Source organism: Oryx dammah, unplaced genomic scaffold (genome assembly GCF_014754425.2).
Source record: "Oryx dammah isolate SB20612 unplaced genomic scaffold, SCBI_Odam_1.1 HiC_scaffold_27, whole genome shotgun sequence".
NCBI lineage: Eukaryota > Metazoa > Chordata > Mammalia > Artiodactyla > Bovidae > Oryx > Oryx dammah.
Window position 1 is genome coordinate 2,858,425 of NW_024070211.1, and position 24,052 is coordinate 2,882,476.

General features: G+C 53.5%; 1 protein-coding gene across 4 annotated transcripts in view; it reads right to left on the reverse strand.

The window, feature by feature from the left end:
* The window catches only part of CAPZB (capping actin protein of muscle Z-line subunit beta), a 136,042-nt gene that overhangs the window by 60,089 nt on the left and 51,901 nt on the right, over positions 1-24,052 (reverse strand). For all 4 annotated transcript variants that reach the window (XM_040229434.1, XM_040229435.1, XM_040229432.1 and 1 more), the window contains exon 2: positions 11,864-11,953. In XM_040229434.1, coding sequence (XP_040085368.1) covers positions 11,864-11,953 — 90 coding nt within the window. The remainder of the gene's footprint in view (positions 1-11,863; positions 11,954-24,052) is intronic.

Consider the following 24,052-nt stretch of genomic DNA (forward strand, 5'->3'; position numbering starts at 1 on the left):
CTGGCCCCGGGGGTCAGACGCGGTTCCAGGCGGGCTCCTGGTCCCGGCGGCCCCGGGGGTCAGACGCGGTTCCAGGCGGGCTCCTGGTCCCAGCGGCCCCGGGGGTCAGACGTGGTTACAGGCGGGCTCCTGGTCCTGGCGGCCCCGGGGGTCAGACGCTGTCACAGTCGGGCTCCTGGGAGGCCCCCCTGGAGCAAAGGCCACAGGGCCAAATGACCTGGATCCTCCCTGGATGCCGAGATCAACCTTAAAACCCCTCTCTGCCTTGTTGGACAATCCAACAACTGTTTAGGGTTCCCACCCCTAGGCTTCCAAAGGACTCTAAACGATGACCAACCAGGAGCAGTTACGCATCCTGGGAACTGGAGCAGGAGGAAGAGCGGCTGCCAGAGGAACGAGCAAGGGGGGTGGAAGAAACCCAACCATCCAGGGACCCCCCCAGCCCCGGCAAGGGCAGACGGAGAAGCAAGCAGGCTATCAGGTTACCCCGTCTCTGCAGAACGACAAACACTATCACCAGTCATGGAGCCAGCCACTCAGCCATGGTCTGACCCTGGCCTCCTCCATGGGCTTGGGGGTGTGGGCAGTGGCGTCTCCCAGCTTTCTGTGCAGGGACCTCAACATGGGAGCCTGGGGAAGGCGGGGGCAGGGGGAGTCCACCCTCAGTGCCTCCGCGGGGGCCACAGCACCTCCTCCCTTCCAGGCGAGACCAACCAAGTCTGTGATTGGGCACTGGCTCGTAACACCCCCCCAACCCCCGCCCCCTGAAGGTCAAGGCCTGGGCGGTCTCCACCTGTGAAAACAGCCAGACAGGTTGCTTGGAATGTGAGTGCGCAGCCACCAGGCAGGCGGAACGTGGGGGTCAGCAAGCAGGTCCGAGGAAGCCAGTGAAGGAAGAAAAAGCCTCAGTGAGCACTTTTCAAGCACCTGCCTTTCCTGCACACATCAGCACTTCGTGGAGACTCCCAGGCCTCACAACGGCCCCAGGAATGCAGGCTCTTACTGCCACCTAGGATCCCAGAAGCAGCTCTGGGGGGAGAAGGAAGCTGCCTGAGGTCTCGGAGCTGGAAGGCGGGCCCCAGGTCTGTCCAGCCTGGCTCTGCCGGACAGCGGGTGGCCAGCGGATGTCGCTGGCCTCTCTCCACAGAACCACCCTTCGGGGCGGGGCAGGCTACAGACTCACAGAGCTGAGGGAAGTCGGTGCCTCTTCTGCCGGCAGAGGGGACCCTGAAAGCAGTGACATCAACTGAAGGGTGTCCACGGGGATGCTCTTTTAGTTCTGGGCGACAGAGCCCAGGTGCTCAGCCTGAGACCAGCCAGCTGCTGCTTCAGAGGGGGAGCCGGAGACCCCTGCAGGTCACAGGGCAAGCTGGCGGGCCCCGAAGGCACAGCGCAGGCCCTGACGGCCAACAGGGCTGCTCCACGGCGCGGCGCTGCCTCCCACCCACCCACCGAACGAACTCCATGACAAGGAGAGCCACCACGCTGCACCACACATTTGCAAAGTTAGCAACAAAGTTTCAAAGACCACACATGGGGTTGCTGCCCAAGAGGATCTAGAATCCAGGTCATCTCCCATGCTGGAGAAGGGCATGGCAGCCCACTCCAGTGTTCTTGCCTGGAGAACCCCATGGACAGAAGAGCCTGGCGGGCTACAGTCCACGGGGCTGCAAAGAGCCGGACACGGCCGAGCGACTGAGTGTATGTCTCACACGTAGGCCACAAGCCCTCCAGGAGATCCGTGTTCTCCACACTGGAGTGCGTGACGGTAAGTTAGAGAGACGGCGGGCTAAAGGAGAGCGGGCTCTTCTTTTTCCAACTGTAGGACTTCTCAGAACCTTTCAACGTGGCAATATGGAGGAGAAGCTTCTAGAAGGTAATTAAGAGTACGCCATGTTTCTCCAACTGCTCATTGTCTTTGTTCCTCAAGAGACTCAACACCAAAGGGCGCTAAGCAATGTCACGAAAGCTGGGGCAGGCGTAAGTCGCACCGTGCCCTGAGTAGAAGAAGGCTCAGCGGGGCAGGGGCCTTCCCAGCCAGCTCATCTCGTCTTGCCTGCAGACGAGGCCTCTGCTCCGCCTCCTCTGTGCATCTCGTCCCTGCATTCTAACCGCTGAGGGCGACAGGGCACAGCAGTGCAGGACCCTGGGCTGCCTGGGCTCACAGCCTCGCTCCTCCGTTACCACAAGCTGCCGAAGCCGAAGCCCCTGCTGCTGCTTCTCCCAGGTGGGGATGGAAAAGCCTCAGAAGAGGTTTTCTGAAGAGTTAAGGAGATACACTCCCTGCCAGAAGCTACAAGCTATCTTTGAGTTTGTTCTCCGCCTTTTAACTTTGTTGAAACTTTAAAATTAAATTTGCACATTTCAAGCCCCACGCTGGCATGAGCTCCCATGCCTGGCGAAGGCCTCCCCCCAACTCCCAACATCAGTATCGCTGTTGCTCTCCACCCCCCGGTTCTGTGTTCATGTAATACTGGTTCCTTAGTCCATCAGGAGTGTGAGGACGCGCTGTGTAAGAGATAGTTAGCTTGTTTTCCTTCAAAACTATTAGCTGTTTCAGCAATTTTATTGAACGATCAACTTGTTTCTCGCAGTGAAGCGTGACTATCGCTTGTAACACACCCTAAGTCCCTATATCCCGGGGCCTGTGTTGAGTGGTGGGCCGCATCTGCTCTGGCCTTGCTGCTGGGACATGCCCACACGGCCCACCTGCCCCAAGGGCAGCCCGCTCCGGGGTGCCACGCTGTCCCACTGTCACCGGTGGGATCTTGCCCTCCCACCCCCGGCGTCATTTACACTCTAAGTGGTTTACACCAGTGTGGACTTTGGTACCTTTGATTTAAAGGCAGTCGCTTTACTGACCTGCAGTCGCTTTAGTGACCTCTCCCTTTAGTTCCTGCAGGGCAAGAATTTGCTTTTCCTAAAAAGTTTAGATTTGCTTTAGTACCTGAAAGAACAGGGTCACACTACTCGGGTTTGGGCAGGACGCCTTTCTAAGGGGCGCTCTGTCTGCAGTGCGCACAATGCTCTGTGTATATGTGTGCGCGCGCACGCGTGCGCGTGCTGGGATGGGGGTGTCTCCTAAGAAGCGTCCACCTTGGCACAGCTGTGTGTGTGGGTCTATCTGTGTGTGTATCTGTGTGCACGTGCCAGGGTGGGAGCGTCTAAGAAGTGTCCACCTTAGCACAGCTGTCTGTGTGTGTGTATCTGTGCGTGTTGTGATGAGGGCATCTCCTATCGAAGCGTCCACCTTGGTGCAGTGGGCCCTGCAGCCAGCCCAGGCAGAATGGGGCAGCAGTTTCCGTGCTCATCCAAGTCTGAAGGGGCTTCACAGCAGAAGGCAGATTCTAAGGGTCTTTTTTTCCCGAGGTCCTTACAAGTTCCATGGTGTCCATCTGCCCCCATCACAAGTATCTTTTATAGTTTCACCGTAGAAGACGGTCTGGCCTTAGCAGGACATGTCGGAAACGATCTGTTTTCCTTGTTAAAGGCAGCAGTTCAATGGACAACACACCAGAATCAACAGCGGGGCCTGGCTCTGCCCTCCCCTCGGTTGCGGCTCAGGCCCGGGGCTCACGGGTGCTGGGACAGCCTCGGTTTCGTCTGTAAAAGGCGGTCCCTCCCACCTGCCTCACAGAGCGGCCGTGGAAACGAAACGCGGTAACGGGGGAGACCTATTAACAGCGAGGCCCTTCCACCAGTGCTCCTGACACTTGACGGACCTCCACTGTGGCAATTCATTTTCCTCTGTCATCGCTGAAAAAGATCTTATGACGAATGAAAAGAGGTGGGGTCAAATTCTCAATCTGAGACGAAACCACAAAGTTTCCATCTTGCCTTTGATAGTCTAACAGAAGCATACTACTCGGAGGCCGACACCAAAGCGGACGGGAGGCCACTAACTCTCAAGTCGCCGAGCTCTGGAGAGTTTCAAGCCCGTGGCCACAGTGGTAGCCTCCTCGAGTGCTCCAGAGTGCTCAGGACGCGTCCCTGGAGCCCGCTCCTGGCAGACCCCTCTGCTCCCCGTGAGTGCGCCCACAGCACAGCACGGGGCCTCGTGCTTTTCTCCTTTAACTGGTTTCAAGTTCCAAGGCTCTGACGGCATGATCAGGAGGCAATCCAGGCCATCCTGCACTGGATCAAATGAGGGTCCGTTAGTCTTCACGTAACAGAACTCATCAGAATTCCAAGCAACTTCCAGCCATCCCTATGGGGGAATCAGAGGAGCGCCCCCAGGATGCCCCGTTGCCTCTTTCTAAGCAAATCACGCCATTTCATCCTGACATCAATCACCATCAGGTGGCGGGGTCCTCGTCTCGGCAACAGGCTGGAGTCATGAAGGGCCACCTCCACTGCGGTCTGGAGCAGGGAACAGAGGGCCAACCCGGCACCCAGAGTCCGGGGTCTGCTTTTTCCCTCAGCCTTGCTTCCGTCACTACAGCTGCAGACCATTCGACAAGCAAAAAACACTTGCATGAAAAGGCTCACCACAACTTTGCAAGGAATGGAGTTCATTAAAATCCTGCTGGAGGCCCTTGGCAGGACTGCTTTTTCCCCTTGTAAAAGGGAACTGCAGCACCAGTCCCCTGAAGGAGAGCTCAGGATAAGCTCAGAAACATCAGGCTGGAGGGGTCCCTGCAAGAGCACCCGCGTCCATTCTTTCCCCAGGGCCGGCTCCAGAGACAGCACCGGCTGGGGAGACAACGCTTCCTATAGACCCCACGACACAGGCAAGAGCGGAAGCCCAGCGCCCCTATCTCCGGCAGAAACCCACAAGCCAGTTGCCAAGGCACGAGTAGAGGCTGACTCCCTGCCTCCTCCGTGCCTGCGGAGCTACAGAGCCCTGGCTCCTGGCTGGGGAGCCCTCTCCCCTTGGCTCTCGGGCCCCTCGACAGCAGGGAAACCTACACGCGATGGGGAGGCCCAGCCACAAGGCCCCGCTGAGCATCTCCAAACAAGGTTCCTGAGCATGGGGGGGGGGGGGGGGGGGGGGGGGGGGGCGGGGTGTCCTACTTCCCGGAACACCAACTGGACTCAAGGATTTGGTGAAGAAAGCATTCTTTTTTATGTTAAAATGTCTTGCATGTGGGCAAGTTATGAACTGGAATGCAATTTTTTTTTTTAAAGACAAAACAAAATTCTTTGCTAGAGACCGCCACTTTTGGCTTTGCCCTCAAAACTCCAGAGGTATGTAAATATTTGCTCTCCTCAGGAATCCTTTGTCGGGGAAACTTTGGGAAAAGAACCTAAGGGACGGTGAGAGGCGGGGAGAGAGGTGGCCACAGCCAAGGAGAAGGGAGCGCGAAGCTCCCTGAAGAGCCGGGACCGCTGTTACTCAGAAGCGAAGACACGACCATGCCTGCCGGGGTGCGTGACAGACAGGGAGCAAAGCTGGCGCGGCCAAGCCGTCCTCCTTTCAGAAAACCTCGCCTGAATTCCTCATTAAGTGTCGGCGCCGCAGAGCCAGGCCTTTCATCTCGCACCCGCGGCACCCAGAACGGCGTCTGGCACCCAGGATGTCAGACGCTTACAGGAAGAACTCAGTTCCGCAACTCAGGACAGGTGTCCTCGGAGCTGATCAGCTGGTCAGGTCCAAAGGGGCGAGAAGCTCCATCTGAAACTGTCTCTCCTTCAGATCCAGCTCTAGGATCCCTGCGTCTTTCCTTCCCCATGACAGAGGAGCTGAGGAAGACAGGCGGCACGCTCCTTCCCGAGCTGCGCGGTGTGAGCTTTGCAGGGAGTGTTCACGAAATGCTGACTGAGCCCGCTCCCTCTTCCCTGCTAGGTCTAAGACTGCTTCAGAAAGCAGACGTGTCTAAATGCTGTCTTTGAGATAAAGGCGGAAAGCACGCTGGTGTGGGACTGTTTTAAACAGCGACAATCACGGGGAATCCAGGCAGGCAGAAAACACAGGAGGCCTGGTCAGTCTTGACCACAGATGGAGCAGGTCACGCCTGGCCTCAAGGGTCCCAAGGAAGGCTCGGCTTCATCTCCTGGGGACAGAGCTTGAGTCTGATGCTCTCACGACCCACAGCTATCACTGAGAAAACCATCCCCAGATTTCATGGGTTCAACTACTAAAGACTGAAAACTGACAACATGTAGCAGAGGTCAGATAATCAGTGATGTTAATGACTGTTAAATAATAAGAGCAGCCTCAATGTTAATCACAGAGGCATGAGAGCGTGGCTCCAGCGTCCTGGCCAACACAAGCTGGAGGTCTCCAGCCACTGGCTCACGGAGCCCATGCTGAGGTGCGCCCTGTGCATGCCAGCCTCCTAATCTGCCAAATGGGATCTCCCCGTGGACCTTGCGTATCTACAAGTGGCCCGTTTCTGTGAGCTGCTCGAAGTGTAGGTACTGCTGAGGCTGCCCTTCTATTTCTGGAGGGCAATTCTGGCTGCTAAGAGGAAATATGCTGAAATGAAAACCGATCAAGTTCTCAACTCCCTGGTCAGAGCATCAGGCCCTTGTACCTCTAACTCACAGACTGAGTGGGATGGCCTGGGTGCTTTAACCCCTCACTGGAGTAAATCCAGTCTGGGGACACCCAAGAGCTGGACCTTTGGGTGACGATAAGCAAAGGAGGGAGGAGGAATTAAAAAATGCAGTGACTGACATTTACAGGCAAAGATGTTTCTGCTTAGTTAAACAGATTTAGGTCTATTTTTGGTTTGCTCTTAAAAAGGCGAAGGACGGCTGGCCTGCTGGGTGCCAATTTGCAGAAACAAACTCCTTCCTCAGCTCAGGGCTCAAAATACACCCCAGTGGAGAAGTTTCGGCGCTTGCTGCCAGCGTGCAGAGTAAAGCCATAGAAGGTCAAAGTTGAGGAAGCCAAGGGACCATCTTAACGTCATGTGATTCTCGGCCCACACGGACCTGCGGGCATTTCTGAAGCAGCTTAACCATGGCTTTTGGCTGGCTTCACTCGAGCACAATGGGATTAATAAGTAATAAAATGATGCTTTGGCCATCTGCAAAGGAAGGTCATTTTCCACCAATCAGAGCATGCATCATAATCCCAGGCAGCAAAAGCTCAGACAGGATAAAGAAAAAAGCACACCGACCTGGCATGCTAAATCAGGCTGCCTCGGCCCAAAGCTGCCAGGCACCCTCCACATGTCTCTTTAATGCTCCTCGGGAGTCGGGCCACTGGTGGACCCGATGGATTCCCTGCACTTCCCTGGCTCCGACATCTAAGTGAGGCCATTCCCTTCACGGGCAATGCTGGCAAATCCCAACATGCAGTCTCAAGAGCTGGAGGCTTTTCTTGAGAACAGCACCACCTCCCTGTCATTACTGGGGGCAGGTAAGCTGGGGAGAAATGGCTGTGATGAACGCCAGGCCGGGCCGACAGCGGCTCTGAGAATGTTTGCCTGATCCCAGATGACAGGGAACAAAGGCCTGGATGCACGGCTTCTAGACGGGCCCAAGACAGGGCGAGTCTCCTCAATTACTGCTTCGAAGAGGAACTAAAACTGAAAGTGAATTTCAGGGCCACAGCGCTACACCCAGCACAGACTGACTAATAAGAATGAAGGAATTCTGCTCATCCAGTTAGAAAGAAACAAAAGCAAAAAAACAGAACAAAACACAGACAGACCTGTCACGCCCAGGGAAAATGGAAGAAAAATAGCACTGATGAAAGATAAACAATCAAAGAAGTAACTTCCAGGACCTACAAAACCTGCCCAAGTGCTCTGAATCCATCACAGTGCAAGGCAGGGGCCTCGGACGGGTTTCTGAAGCATGTCAGTAGAGTTTTAACGAGGCATGCCTCATCAGACCCTAACTCAGTGCAAAGTCAGGCTCCATTTCCATGTGGACACTCATCATACTTCAAATTAAAAAAGGAGCGAGGGACTTCCTTGGAGGTCCAGTGGTTGAGCCTTCACCTCCCACTGCAGGAGGTGGGGGGGTTCGACCCCTGGTCGGGGAGCTAGGATCCCACATGCCTCGAAGCCAAAAGACCAAAGCACAAAACAGAAGCAATGTTGGAACAAACAGGCGACTTAAACAATGGTGCGTGTTAAAAAAATTTTTTTTAAATAAAAGGCTGGCCCCACACAGCCCAGTGCCCAGTGAAGCAGCGGGCCACAGTGAGCTGTGCATCCCGAGTGGCCAGCCCACAGGGAGCAGCTTCAAGTCTCTGGCTGTTTCTCATTATGCGAAGTTTACATGACTTTCCATAATACAGTCTATGTTTTAAATGTTGTAGATTACTAATTACTTAACATTTCCCCTACAAAGAGGTAAGACAGACAGATGAGGAAGAGGTACCATATTTAACCTGTGGCTGCGGTGTCAGCAATACGAAGTAAAGGTACCCAGCACCACCCTGCTTCTTCCTCAGAGTTTAAGTCATCCAATAAAGGAGAAGCAGTCCCACGTACATTGGAGGGGTATTGTGAAAATCAGTGCGCGCGTGCATCAGTAGTGTCTGGCTCTCTGAGGCCCCGCAGGCTGTGGTCCCGCAGGCCCCTCTGTCCGCGGAGCTTTCCAGGCGAGAGTCCGGGACTGTGCTGCGGTCCCGCAGGCCCCTCTGTCCGCGGAGCTTTCCAGGCGAGAGTCCGGGACTGTGCTGCGGTCCTGCAGGCCCCTCTGTCCGCGGAGCTTTCCAGGCGAGAGCCTGGGACTGTGCTGCCATTTTCCTCCTCCAGGGTGTCTTCCTGACAAAGGAATCGAACCTGCATCTGCAGGGCCTCCTGCACTGTAGGCGGATTCCTTACCTGCTGCGCCACCGGGGAAGTCCACGTTTAACGCGTACGCAGACATAAAGAGGCCAACGGCAGAGCTCACGACTCTACTGAAAAGCTTACTCATGAACCAGGTATTACGATACACAGTTATGAGTTTACAAGCAGTTGGAATACACTCAAGTCACTTGCTCAGATGACGAAGGCTTACAATCTGTAAGGTTTGGCTGAGGGAGCATTCCCAGCGGTTTGAATTTTAAAACTGCCCCTTTCCTCCTCTTTCATTTTTGGAAAATTAGATGAAATAACTAGTGTCCAGCTCAGTCTTGGGGACGCAGCACGTGCTCACCAAATGTGAGCTGCTAACCCCCCACCTCCACCTGCCTCTGTCCCCTCTCCAGTCATTTTTCTACAGATAACGTTGCAGGTGGGAGAACAGCCCCGACAGCGACCTCTGGGGTGCCGCTTCCTCCCCGTGGCCCGTCAGGGACCCCACAGCACGGGACCCCACCTGGGCCAGTGCTGTCCTGCAAACTAACCCCCGAGGCAGGCTGTTATCCGGCCAAGGCGAAGGATGGCCTGTGACTCACTGCTGCATTCACCATCAGCGCTGCGGTTTCCCTGCTGAGCCCAAGGAGAACTGGCCTACGCAGCTCAGGAACCCACTGACCAGGTTTCCAGCAAAGCGGCTACATAGACATCTCTGCGGCAGGGATGAGGGCGCCACTGAGACAGGACACAGCTGTAGGAAAACACTCTAGCTGCCATAAGAACAAAACAGCCTGCGAAACACCAAGACGACTCTACCGAGAAAAACTCTGCCCGTCATCTCTTGACTTCTACGTTTGCTCTGTTCCTAAAACACAGTAATAACTAAACTGGCAAGCTGAACTGACACGCAGCCGGGCACGGCGTGGCACTCAGCGGAGGAGCAGCAGCGTGGCCTTGGAGCTGACCAGCTGAGGGGCCTGATCCTACCTGTGGCTTCTGCCTGCCCTGGGCCGCAGCTGGCCAGCTAGAGCTCTCCAAGGAAAACAAGCCGTGCAGCACGGCCCAGCCTGCCTCTCGCGCTGCGACCTGACGGGACTGCTGAGAGGTAACCGAGGCCATGCCAGAGAAAGCGCTCGGTACAGCGCACTGCCCACGACGGACAGGAGTCACTTCAGATGAGCATGAGGGAACAGAAGGCTGTGGTGATGGAGGGGTGATGGTGGCGATGCCACGTCAAATCCAAGCCCTGATGGCGCCTAAAGACACCTCCCACCCATCCAACCTTACGTTTCATCATTTCCCAACAAAGACCGTTTCTCTGACACATTTCACACACCTATGTGATGACTGAGCCAATGTTTAAAAATTAGGATCTCTCACATAGAACTCCCAATGTACGGCACTCCCAGAGAAATCTGGAAACAAGCCCCAGAGAATCAGAGCTCACAGGGCAAGGAGCAACAGGCGCAAAGGACGCTCTGGCCAGACCTCGCCTGCACACCAAGGCCGCGTAGGCCTTGGAGCTGGCCCTTGTTGGGTGCTGGGTGTGGGACCCCTGGTTCCGAGCGCATGGTGCATTTGCGTGCATCTCAATTCAGCCTCTGTTCCCTCACACTCACCTGAAATGACTCACTGCCCGGCCAGGACCTGCCACCGTTTCTAGCCACCTCTGCCCCGTTTCTACCACAAGCACCAGGAGCGGGCTTTCTCATCACGGCTCTCTTCCTGGAGAACCCTTCTCCTTCCTTCCTTCCAGAACTATTACACAGAAAAGGCAGCAAGCTCACAGTTCCGTCCACCAGCTTGCCTCTGTCCACACAGCTGCCTCTCTCTTGGAGCCTGTGTCTCTATAGACTGACAGCTGCACCGTGGACCTTGGGGACTGCTGGCAAGAGTTTCATCTGTGAATGACCTGAGTCTCCTGCAGTAAGGTTCTTCCCTAGTAAAACTGTTCTGAACACATACAATGGAACTAAAAACATCACTACAGCGTATGAACAAGCTTTCAAGCGACTATCTTTAAAAGACATCTAACTGATGAGCGACAGCTGGTAACTGATCATCCTTCTGAGAAGCTGAGGGGACACAGTGGCAAGAATGGGCTGATCGGGGTGGGCTCAGGTTGCCACCTGGGGCCAGAACCCGCCTGCCAAATGATCTGGTACCTCAGCTGTCTCTTGATCTTATTTGACTTCTTTGCATGATTTCTCAGTTTCATAGGTGTTTTTTTTTTTTTAACACTTTAAACATTTTCAAATAACATTATGCTGCCAGTGACTCTCTGGCATCATTCTGAGACCAGTCACTCCATGTATGTATATATATGTGAATAAACAAATGCTTTTTAAAAAGATACACGTGTTTAATTACCTTGAAATCCCACTACAAAATAATCATTTTGTGATATCTCAGTTAAGTGCATACATATAATATTTTTAAAATAGTTTTACTAATCAAAGAAGAAATCTAAATAGAATTACATTCCACTCCAATCAATACTGTCACAAAATCCCAAAAATTTCCACAGAGGACCACAGGGAAATCACTCTTGATGATCTCGTGTTGAAATTGCATTGTTTCCTATGCTAAAGAGTAAGAGATTTTTCAATACAGAAAGTGTCTGTCTAAAAACTTTCCCTTCTGTCTCATCTGTTCTCATACAAATAAATATTTTAAAAATAGATGTGATGAGCTCTTTAAAAGCCCAGTTTTGTACTTTGTGCCATTTCAAGCTAGAAGTGAAGCCACTGAGGCACTTGGGAGGCTGGATTTTTGTCCTGCTTTGGCTGGAGAAACACCCACAGCGGCAGAGAGACTAGCACAGCCTGGAGCCAGGTCCTCCGGGGTGTGTGCGGCCCCTGCCTCCCCGAGCCTAACTGCAAGCGTCCAGTGCGTGGAAGCACGGGCGCTGGAGGATGGGGTGCGCAGTATTCGCTTCAGAGCCCCCATCTTGGCTTTATGAGCACAGCCAGCACAGGAAGAGTGACGGTCAGGGGAAACTCCTCCCCCTCCGGAGGCACCTCGTAAGCCAGAGGTAGCGTCTAGCTGGGGGGGGGGGAGGGGGCGCGGGGGGGGGGGCGCTGTCTTGTATGGTCTGAACTCCACGTGGAACAGGTGTATAAGGCAGCCTAGTATGGCCCCAACCCCAGAGGAAACCCCACAAACAAGGCACCTACCAGATCGATCAGGTCACTGAGGTTTTTCTCGATTTGCTGTGGAGGCAGGCGCCTCATCAAGTCCAAGGCACAGTCCAGCTGCTGATCACTCTGCCAAAAGACAAACAGGAGTGTCTGAGTCATTCTGCCGATAGAAACACCAAAACCCCCTGTTTCAAAGGCGCTCCGACAGCTGCAGCTTGCCCAGGTATCCTGAGAGCAGACAGGCCTGCAGCGGGCCCATTGCCACGGCTCCTGGGGGGGAGACCGGCCAGGCCTCCAGGACGGTAGCGTCCGTCTCAAGTGGAGGATTCAAAAGATAGTTACATTTGCAGAAGGGGGCTGAGGAGTTGGGAAAGCTGCCCTGCTCAACACACGTCTCAAAGTCTCGCGCACTCTCCTCCACCTCGACAGGCTGGCAGCTGTAGGGCCCCTAACTGGTTCTGCCGTGAGAAGGCTCAAGGAGCAGGTCAGGCTCTATTCTCTGCTGTCACCTGGTCGTGATCGCCAGGACATGTCACCAGGTGAGGCTGCCCGATGAGCTCCAAGCCAAGGACAAAAAAGGCAAAGAACAAGACGCGCGCCGACATGTAAGGGCTGCAGTCATTCATCCGAGGCTGGGCCTACCTTCCTAGGCGCCAGGCCCTTGCAAAACAGACCAAGAGCTCCCTCCCGCTGGCCAGGTGGACAAGGGCATAAGCTGGGGTCGGTGCTCTGCAGGGCCAGGAGGATAAAGACTGCTCTCGCTCTCACACTCATCTCTTCATTTAATATTCATACTGCACGGTTTCCCTGACGGCCCACTGGTAAAGAATCCACCTGCCAATGCAGGAGACTCAGGTTCGATCCCTGGTCCGGGAAGATCCCACCTGCCTCAGAGCAATGAAGCCCGTGAGCCACAGCTACCAAGCCTGTGCTCTGGAGCCCAGGAGCCGTAACTATGAAGTCCTCGTGCTCAGAGCCTGCGCTCCGCCGCAAGAGAAGCCACCTCAGTGAGAAACCTGTGTTCCACAACTGGACAGCAGCCCCTGCTCTCTGCAGCTAGAGAAAGGCCTGCATGCACTGAAGACCCAGCACAGTCAAAAGAAATAAACTCTAACATTCACGCTGTGGACACACACCGAGAGCCACCGCGTCAGGGTCAGGCACCGCAAAGAGCAATGAGCCGCGGAGGGAGGGAGGCAGGAACTGAGTCCGGGTGAGACCAGGGAGTGCAAGCCATTAATTCAGTGCACAGTGGGCTCTCACACAGAAGGAAGCCAGGGCTGCGGGCCTGGGAAGACGGCGAAGACCACCGCATGTGATGCTAGGAAGTGCAAGTAAGGCAGGCGGGGCCCCCAACACAACTAACTGGAGGCGCCGTCTGATCTGCAGCCTTAATCTGCTCTGCGCAGACCCGTCTCAGGAGTTTTGAAAGCCCTAAACCAACAAGCTCCAGAATCTTTATAAACTACATGAGGTAATCCTGGAAACGCCACATTTGACAGTAATAAAATATAAACTCTGAATCCGACCACCTGCACTTCCATGGACATCAACCACAAACAGGCTGTGGGACAAAGACCCACTTTATATACGCGCGGAGACATAACGCATATGTGCTAGCTGAAGGCAGTCTCCCTCCCGGGTAGTCGATACAGCATGTACAGCAGGCTGTTTGTAAAAAAAGAAAGCCAAAACGAAATCCCTGTCCCCTGGCTCAAGACGATTCTCAACAAGAACTGAGACACGACAAACAGGCTGTACTCCGCAAAGAGACCTACGCACACTCCAGAAACCGTACACACTTGTTCTGCTTAGTGAGACTTCCCAGCAACCAGGTATTCCCCACGTGTGCCAGGCCTTCTATGCCAGCCAAGCCCACGGGGATGCGCGTCTGGCCCACCGACCGTGGAGGACACTTTAGTACTTCTAGGCTCAAGAACACACACATAAACTAATTTGATGCTGCCGACCTCTATTCAGTGCTCTGTTCTGCCATTCATTAACTTAGGACCTTGGGCAAATTTCTTAACCTCTAGGGACATCTATTCATCCTGTGAAGGGTAAGAAAGGAAACTACATTTAAAATGGAGCCAGGTGGCCAGAAGGGGGAGCTCTCAAGCACCAACACACAACACCAAGTCCACTCTCCAGCTGCAGGAGAGGACCCTGCATTCCAGGAGGAGGAAAGAGGATTTCTCCTTGTCCAGAGGCAAGCCCAGCCCAGGGGAAGACATCACCACCTCGAACCCCCGAACTCTCCCCTTCCTCCAACAGCCATTCCTTCTAAGCACCCCTTCTCAACTTCCTCCTTTTTCTCTATAAAGTAAGGTTCCTCCCCTTTGTTTGCTATACTTTGCTTCTTTTTCCTGAACTGTAATTCTTTGCAATTCCCAAATAAGTCCATTTTGCTGGTAAAATAACCAGCTATTTTATTTTTAAAGGTTGATAATCCATAAAATGAGGATACTATCTACTTCGCAGAGTTGTCAGGATGACTTAGAGAATACCTGTGCAATGCATAATACATATTAGTATATATTTGATTGGGAGTGTTTTTGTGTATGCACACAAATACATATTTCAATTTTTAACATATTTTAAAATAAAATATTTTGTAACATTTGCCCCACTCAAGCCAACCCAGAAGTCTCTTCTATTGCTCTCAACAGAAGCTAGCTGTTCAAAACTCTGTAAATAGCTCTGCACTCCCTTGGCCATGCAAGAAGAGAAAACCCTAAATGAATCAAGTCAAACTAGTTAAAAAGTATAAACTAATGGGCCAAAGACCTTAACAGATGTCTCGTCAAAGAAGACACACAGATGGTAAATAGCACCATCTGAAAAGATGCTCAACATCACACGTCACCAGAGAAATACAAAGCAAAATGAGATACTATTACACATCCATTAGAATGGATCAAATCCAGAATTCTGTTAACACCAAAAGCTGAAAAGAACGTGGCACCACAGTAACTCTGATTCGTTGTCAGAGGATACGCAAAACAGCGCACCCACTTCCAAAGACAGCTTGGCAGTTCCTTCCAAAACTCAACATACTCTTACCACACAATCCAGCAACCATGCTGGAAATGAATGTTCTCACGAAGCCTGCCCTCAACTGTCTATGGCAGCTTTATTCGTAATTGCCAAAACTTGGAAGCAGTCAAGACGGCTTCAGTAGCTGAGTGGATAAAGAAACTGCGGTTAACACAAACAAGGGGATGCTATGACACCATGAAAGGGGGTGCGGGAGACCAATTCTGCACGCCCACTAAGTGGAGGAAGCTCATCTGAAGAGGGCACATACTGTGTGAATCCAGCTATGACCTTTTGGAAAAGACAAAACTACACAGACAATTAAAAAAAAAAACCACCAGTGGTTGCTAGGGGCCGGAAGGGAGAGAGGGACGAGCACAGCGCAGGAATTTCCGGGCAGTGACACTGTACTCTACACGTGGTGGTGATCATGGCAGGCAGCTGTCATTCAGGGCGTCCCGGCGGCTCAAGTGGCAAAGAATCTGCCTACAACGCAAGAGGTGTGAGTTCGATCCCTGGGTCGGGAAGACCCCCTGGAGAAAGAATTGGCAACCCACTCCAGCATTCTCGCCTGGGAGATCTCATGGACAGAGGCGCCTGCGTGGGGTCACAAAGAGTCGGACATGACTCAGTGAAAACACACACGCACACGGGCTGACCTGCCTGCCTGCCTGGTTGGGCTGTGCGCACGGATCAGGGGGATATGTCGTTTCAAATCTGTCCAAACCCACAGGATGTACAACCACCAAGAGTGAGCCTGAATGAAAACCACGGATTCTGAGTGATGAGGATGCAGGGCAGGTGCGTCAGCTCTGACTCTCGCAGGGGACACCCACAGCAGGAGAGGCCCAGGGTGCAGGGGAAATGTCTGCATCTTCTGCTCACCTTTGCCGCGCACCTGAAACCGCTCTTTAAAAAAAATGAACCGGCGTTTCTCAACTGGGATTGATTCTGCCCTCCCCACAGCCCCCCAGGAGATGTGAGGACCGTACGGAGACATTTTCAGCTGTCATCACTGCGCAGGAGGGGACCTAACGGGAAAGCGCCCGGGACGCTTCTGAATGAACATCCTGCGATGCACAGAACAGACCCCAACAACCTGACCCAACAGGGCAGTAAAGCCCAGCTGGAGAGACCTCAGCTTCAAAGAATTGTTCTGGGGAATTACAAACTCCCAGACTCTGGTTAAAGCCAAGAATCCGGAGAACTGCACACACACAGAGAACATTTTACGTACAATTCTATCTGACAGACTACCCATAACCCTAAAATGTCTGGTCTTTGAAAATAGTCTCAACTAGATATTAACAATATTCCTGAGAACAAGGTAAAGTTCTTAAATATAAGCCTAGCTACACTGAATCTTTAATTCATACATAATGGGAAGTTCAGAAGGGATTAACCAGAAGCTGAGTATTTAGAAAAAGGAACAGAACTTGACCAGAAAAGGTCAGCATGAAAAGACACTGTTTTCATGCTTCCTAGGAGCCTGCTCACATGTCCCCAACCCCAGTGCGCTGACCACAGCCCCACCCCTCGAGGTGCCGGTAGCATGATGGCTTTCCTTCTGGACAGTCCTCTGACTGCACTGAGTTTGAAAGCATTAAAATATTACTGCAAAATGGTCTAACTTGTATTTTGCATCATTCCCAACAATCTCAACAGGAAATACTCACTACAAATTTGTAAGGCTAAGGATGTCTTCAGTTCAGTTCAGTCGCTCAGTCGTGTCCGACTCTTTGTTACCCCATGAATCGCAGCACACCAGGCCTCCCTGTCCATCACCAACTCCCAGAGTCCACCCAAATCCACGTCCACTGAGTCGGTGATACCATCCAACCATCTTACCCTCTGTTGTCCCCTTCCCCTCCTGCCCTCAATCTTTCCCAGCATCAGGGTCTTTTCAAATGAGTCAGCTCTTCACCAAAGCACTGGAGTTTCAGCTTCAACGTCAGTCCTTCCAAATGTTAAACACCTGGAACACCCAGGGCTGGTCTCCTTTAGGAGGGACTGGTTGGATCTCCTTGCCGTCCAAGGGACTCTCAAGAGTCTTCTCCAGCACCACTGTTCAAAAGCATCAATTCTTCAATGCTCAGTTTTCTTTATAGTCCAACTCTCACATCCATACATGACCACTGGAAAAACCACAGCCTTGACTAGACGGACCTTTGTTGACAGAGTGATGTCTCTGCCTCCTAATATGCTGTCTAGGTTGGTCATAACTTTCCTTCCAAGGAGTAAGGATGTCTAACTGTCGTTAAATTAGTAAATGACTAAAAAGCTTCCCATAAAGCCAAGCAACACGGGAAAACTTAATGACAGCTTGCAAAAAAATTTTCAATTATAATTAACTGGAGCCCTTTGCTTGGGAGTCATCCCAAATCCTTAGAGGCCCAAACAGGAAATAGCACAAGAGGATGAGGGAAACATGGCTGGTCCACAGCTACAAGCAACATGAGTGGCCCCAGAAATAGAATGAGAGTGGGGCTGGGGAAGCAAGTCCCAGAGGACTACAGAGGGTGCTGCCACTTTCAAAAAGCTCAAAACCCAGCAGTACTGAACTCTCTATTATTTACACACACACACTTTAAACTAATACAGCCAAGGCTTTCTTTCTCATTTGCCAAGACAAGGGAATGATAAATACAAAATTCGGAAGAGGGAGAAGGAGCCACAAGGGAAAAATAAAACTTGACATTCATCAAGGTCCTGCATGAAATAATGGACTCAAAGATATTTATAATATCAGGATGCTTAAACTTACACATGTGTTAGTATGGTCCTTTACAGCTATCAGGGATCTAAATATTTCTGAGCTGATGTGTATACCGTGTAAAACCGTGTGTACAGTTTCAGACTTTCGAATGTGGCTGTCCAATTTCCCCAACTCCATTCAGTGAAGAGACTGCCCCCACTGTATACTCATTCTTGACTCCTCTATCCGAAGTGAACTGAACATATATGCACAGGTTGATTTCTGAGTTCTCTTTTTTACTGTCACTGTTTCACTTCACTCAATATTTTTTAAAGGTAACAGGGGAAAAAAAAAAAAAACAAGAGCAAGCAAGGACTGGCACTGGGATTAAGGAGCTCAGAGTCTAAAGCCTGAGGAGGGGAGGAAGGAAGGTGTTCTTGCGTGGAATCGACCCCCACCCCGCGTCTGACTCCAGCACCAGGACCGGGTGCTGAGAGCCTCGCCTTTGCCCCAGTGTGATCCCTTCACGACCACCACCTGGGTAACCACAGCAGCTTGGCAGGAGGCGGGTAGGAGGCTCTGAGACCCCTTTAAGATCTTCCCCCGGGGCAGGAGCTCAAGGCCTCTTGGGGCTTTCACCTCCAGCCCTTAGCACGGCATCAGGAGTGCTCTGCTTTGGTCTTAACCGCATGGCCTGGGATTTGGGGAGAGGACGCTAAGATTCCCCCTGGTGGGCTGCGCACCGTCCCCAGGGTAAGAGCAGATGCACCCGCCCTGCCCTTCAACAGCCCCTGCAGGCCTGCAACTAGGCTTCAGCTCCACCACGGAGCCTTGAGCACCCTGGGCACAGGGACGGAAACCTAGTTCCGACCCTCGAGGAACCGGCCACAGAAGAGCACAGGGTCATGAGGCGAGTGTGAGGTCGCTGACAAGGGGTCACGGGAGCTGCAGAGACAAGGCAGCTCCTGGTGCACCGCGTGTATGCCTCGTCGTGAGCCAATTCTTCCCCTAGGCTCTCCAGGCTCTTTATTTTCTGCACTGTCACCCCGTGACCGGGGGTCTCCACGAGACGGTTCCTTCGAAATCCTAACTGGTCCTAGACACACTTCCCTTTCATCAAAGGAGCTTTCCTGGCTCCTCCTTCCACTGGTGGCATTTTCCAGGCTGAAAGGTAAAAAGGACAAGAATGACTGTTTGGCGTCACTCTGGAATTCTCTACCCGTTCCATTAGCTGTTGAATAATTTGAGTGTTCCCGAGGTGACAAGCACTGGTTCTGACACTGTCTCCAGGAGCTCACGGAGCAGTCAAAATCCACACAGAGAAAGACGGCAGAGGAGTCCTTGTTAGGGTGTCAGCACACAGAGAGGACAGCCAGCCCGCTTTGCGCTGGTGAGGCTCGCGGCATCAGTTTAGATCTCTGGTTGTGTTTTTCAGGACATCGACAGCGAGGGAACGTTTTCACTCTGCTGGTTTCTCACACGGCTTGAAGAAACACAGGAACTGCTTAAAATCACCTGATGACAAGTAAAACAACTGCTAATACTTTTTCAGGACAGTAAGTCAAACAAAACACTGTAGCTGAAGAGATACCGTGGGATTTTCCGAGGCCAGGCGATGCCGCTAAGCATCTGCACCCAGCGGAACCTGGCCGGCCACAGGAACTCCAAGGGCAAAGACTAACTCGGAAACCATCAGCAACAACGGCGACTCCATCTCCCGCTGGGGGTGCAGAGGACAGGACATGTCCTCGCCGGGGTTAAGCTCAAAGCTTAATGCCAGGAACACTTCTGTCCACAAAAATGAGAAACCCTGGAGTAAATGTGCACATGAGTGGTGCCGGGAACCACCAAGACTCCTCAGAAAGAGGGGAGGGTGTCCATGACCCGTTATGACTGGCTGAGCAAGGGTGCCCCAGGCTGACGTGGAGATCATGGGCGCAACAAGATGGAGAGGCTGGGAGAGGCTGCGGCCTGGCTCCAGGGGGAGCGAGGGGTCAGAGCAAGGCCGGCTTCAGCCCAAACCCCAGGGGGCAGCGGTTTTCTCGCAGGCTCCAGGGAATGGAACGGAACCTCAGTGCTCCCAGCAGCTTTGCGTTGGTCAACTTCGTAAGTACAGCTTCTGTGCCATTCTGCTTGGCCTTTAAAACTCTAAAACATGCTTCTCCAGGAGGGATTAGGAGCCCCCAAAGATTTCTCCACAGAGGACTGAGAGGAATATGTCATGTCTTAAGAGAATGAAGCAGACTAGTTTCCAAAAACCCGCCTGAACAAGCTCTCCCACCCCTTGCCCGTCTTACAGCGTGACTCGGCCACTGCCCCTGCTGAGGGGTGGAGCCCACGTCCCCCCAGCCCTCTTTGGGATGGGGAGTCTTCTGACTCCTACGATCAGCAGGGCCGACCTCAGTCATTTCTGAGCTGTAAGAGATCACCCACCCTCCCCCTGGCCTGCTCAGCACTCCGGTCTGCCGCCCCGCGAGCCACGCTGTGGGGAAGGACTGCCTGATGAAGACAGTGCATCTGAAGAGATGCCTGCTCGGTGAAGGGAGAACCCTGGCCAGCCTGGAGGTGCTGCCGGCTTCAACAGCCTGAGGTCCTGAGCCAGAGCCGCCCGGCCGAGGCTCTCCCCTACATTTCCAGCCCCAGAACCAATGGAGATAACACAGCTCTCTGTGGTCACCAGCTTGTGGAGTGGCTCTGTGAGACGGCCACAGTCACTGACGCAGGAGGAGGCCCGTGGCACCTGGGGGACCCAGTGTGACCAGGGGTGGGGCTGGAGAGGGCGGGAGGGCCAAAGACCGTAAGACGCAGGACACACAGGCCAAGGGAGCCTGCTAGAGACGAGGGATCTGAGATGCCTGAGCTTTCCAGTGGGGCCCCTCTGCCCCGCACCAGACGACTGCCACAGCCTCACTGGTGTGTGTATGACTGTGCGCGCCCTTTTAAAACAGCCTCTGTAATTTCAAGGACACGCAGGAACTTCAAACTGCTCTGCTCTCCGAGCAGAAGCCCCGCCTGGCCTGCTCCAGGGACTGTACTTAACAGCATCTGTCTATACATAAACAACCAGCCAAAGCTTCAAGGCCTTTATAGTTTGTTCTTAAATTCATCAAGTCCTTCCCTCGTTTACATTCCCAAGAGGCTTAGCAAATACTTCACAGACAACACAAAGGCCAACTTCGCTGGAGCCCAGGCTGATTTATCACAAGTTTATGGAGTCTAAAGGCACCGTGGTTTTTGTCTTGTATAATCTGTGACCCAACAGGCAATTTTGTTTAAAAGCTGAATCGGTTTTCTGCCATGTAGGCCGGGAACAATGTGTGCCGGGGGCTAAATGGGGAAGATTTGCAGGGCAGCCTGGCCAACCGCTCATCTGCAGGCCACTGGGAAACTGCACAGTCTGGATTAACAAAAAGAAAAAGTGCTTCCTTGCCCTGACTGAGTGCCCTCTGGTTGAATCCTCTGCAAGGGAAGCGGTGATGACAGCGGCCGGAGGGCGGCAGTCCACCAGGCACACAGGCCGTCCCTGTGGATGGCGTGCCTTCCCACGGGAAATTCCAAAACCCTACAGCAAGCCCCGCAAAGCCACAGTGGAAGCTCATCTGGCGGACCAAGCCTCCGCTGAGAATCTTCACTGCTGGGTCATCTTCAACATAAAATTAACCATTTCAAGGTGAAAGCAATTCAGTGCCTTGGGACAATGTTGTTTTGATCACCATGAAAACATAAACACAAGTCTCTGCTTTAAAAAAAAAATTCTGCCAGGAGACTTCCCTGGCAGTCTAGTTAGTGCTTAAGGGTCTGCACTTCCAGCACACGGGGAAGGGGTAGGTAGGTGTGCGAGTTCGATCCCTGGGCGGGGAACTAAGATCCCACATGCCAAAAAAAAAAAAACTAAACTAAAATTTAAAAATAACGGAAGTCCTGCCAGGATCACAGGGATTTAGATCCACATGGACCTTCCAAGTTCATCTAAGGCCTGACGCCCCCCCGTTTTACAGACAGACAGTGAGGCTCAGAGGAAGCTGTGCAGGGCCCCACGGTCAGCGGCAGAAGCAGCGCGTGCCCGGGGGGTGCGGGGAGAGCGTGCTCCCACACCGGGCCTCCTTCCACCCGACTCTGGCCACCGCAGGAGGAGGCACCGCCCGCGAGCTGAACGGCTGAGACGCGGCCCCTGCCCGCGAGGGGACACGGCGGGCCGGCGCCGCGGGGAGCAAGGGCCACGGCCCCTCCACAGAGCTGACCTTCCAGACGCCCGAGGCGCCCCAGCACGCGCGGGTCCCGGCCTCCGCAGCAGCTCCTGGGGCCAGCGCCGAGGCGCGGACGAGCCACCTTTCCGTTAATCCTGAGCCCGGCTGCCTCTAGCGCTTCCACACAACAGCGCAGGAGCCGGGCACCGGCGGGCGGGCCCGCTGCGGCCCGCTCTCCACATTTCCCCACGTCTCCGGTCAGGCCACCAGCCACATTCCCTGCCCTCATCTGCTATGGCTGGGAACCCAGAAGCCTGTAAACAAACATAACACAACAGGACACAAACCCAGCTGTGCGAGGAGCAGCAAGTCGCAGAGTCAAGCACTTGGGTCCAGAGTCACCGACCCGGAGTCTGTGAGCGCCTGGCACTGCAGGAAGCTGGGGGGGAGGCGTGTGTGTGTGTGTGTGTGTGTGTGTGTGTGATGGGGTGTGTGTGTGTGTGTGATGTGTGATGGGGTGTGTGTGTGTGTGAGATGTGTGATGGGGTGAGTGTGTGTGTGTGTGATGGGGTGTGTGTGCGTGATGTGTGAGTGTGTGTGTGTGATATGTGAGTGTGTGTGTGATGTGGGGTGTGTGTGTGATGTGTGTGTGTTTGAGTGTGTGTGTGTGTGTGTGGTGTGTGATGGGGTGTGTGTGTGTGTGTGTGTGTGAGATGTGTGATGGTGTGTGTGTGTGTGTGTGTGTGTGTGAGATGTGTGATGGGGTGTGTGTGTGTGATGGGGTGTGTGTGCGTGTGTGTGATGTGTGTGTGTGTGGCGTGTGTGTGTGGCGTGTGTGTGTGTGATGTGGGGTGTGTGTGTGTGGCGTGTGTGTGTGTGATGTGGGGTGTGTGTGTGTGTGTGTGTGTGTGTATGTGCACGGTGTGGTGTGATGTGTGTGTGTTTGTGTGTGTGTGGTGGCTCTTCCCCTTTCCCTGCGAGGGGAATGCAGGTCAGCCCTTCATCCTCCGAGTGCAGCGCGGGCGAGTCTGACCCCCAGGGCGTCCCCACAGGCCGGCCTGCGCGACTGCTGGCGCTCTCCCGGGCTGGGAAGCACACAGCTTATCTGCCAGGACTTCCAGGGCCCTTTCCTCCCTCATTTTCTGCTCACGTGACACAAGTTTTCCATTTAGGCTGCCAGGAGTCTCAAGAAAGGCAGGTGGAGTGTTATTTCAAGTTTCCAAGTCATTAAGTACCGACAGAAAATGGCAGACTTCCCAACTCCCACCCCACCAACACCCTCGCCCCAGTTTGTAAGGAGTGCATGGCTCCCCTAAAACCAGAATGGGAGACGGGACAGACCTTCTGAGCAGAAAACAATAGAAAGAGCTGACCACAGTCCATGTTGACCCACAGCAGACCTCCTGCCCCTTTGTCCTCCTGGGTTCTGTTCGGCTTTCTTTCCTCAGTCCTCTGACCATCTCTTCAGCCCAGAATGGCACCAAGGCATGGTCTTGCCATTTTGCTTTTCTGCCTGTTTACTGGAGTCCCCAAGGTCAGCTTCCCTGGTGGCTCAGATGGTAAAGAATCTGCCTGGAATGCAAGAGACCCAGGTTTGATCCCTGGGTCGGGAAGATCCCCTGGAGAAGGGAATGGCAACCCACACCAGCACCCTTGCCTGGAGAACCCCATGGACAGAGGAGCCTGGAGGGCTGCAGTCTGCTACAGTCCATGGGGTTGCAAAGAGTGAGACACGACTGAGTCTCTAACACTTTCCCCAAGGCCAGTTGAGGCCATCAGAAACATACAAACGGCACAGTCCTAGCAGAGACCCCAAATTACCTCAACTTCCCCTCCAGCAACAAGAATGTCCAAGTGCCTCTCCCCCTGATGTTTACTCTGCAGCAAAACCTAGCAACCTCCATACAGGCTCCATGTCGACTCCTACAGGGATCGGCTGATTTTCCCTTACACATCCTTCAGGGAGTGAAGGGTCCAAAATGAATCACTCAGGAGGTGGAGCGCTCTCTCGGCTGTGGGGTAGGGAAGGAAAAGGTTTCCAATACTCAATGTTTACATTTCCCAAATCTCTTAACTGCAGACCGGGGGACAGTTTCTCTGCAGGGACAAAGCTAACGTGGTGAGTTTGGTGGAACAGTGAAAATTCCCAACCAGAGTCAGCAACTGGGGTCTGCAAGGAGGCACCAGGGTGCAAGCGCACTCTACCTGCTCAGGCAGAGTCCCTGCTGGGAGCAAGGCACGCAGCATAGGGTGTATTCTGGAAGCAGATAAGGGTCCCCTCCTCTGGCACCCTCCACCTCTATCGGC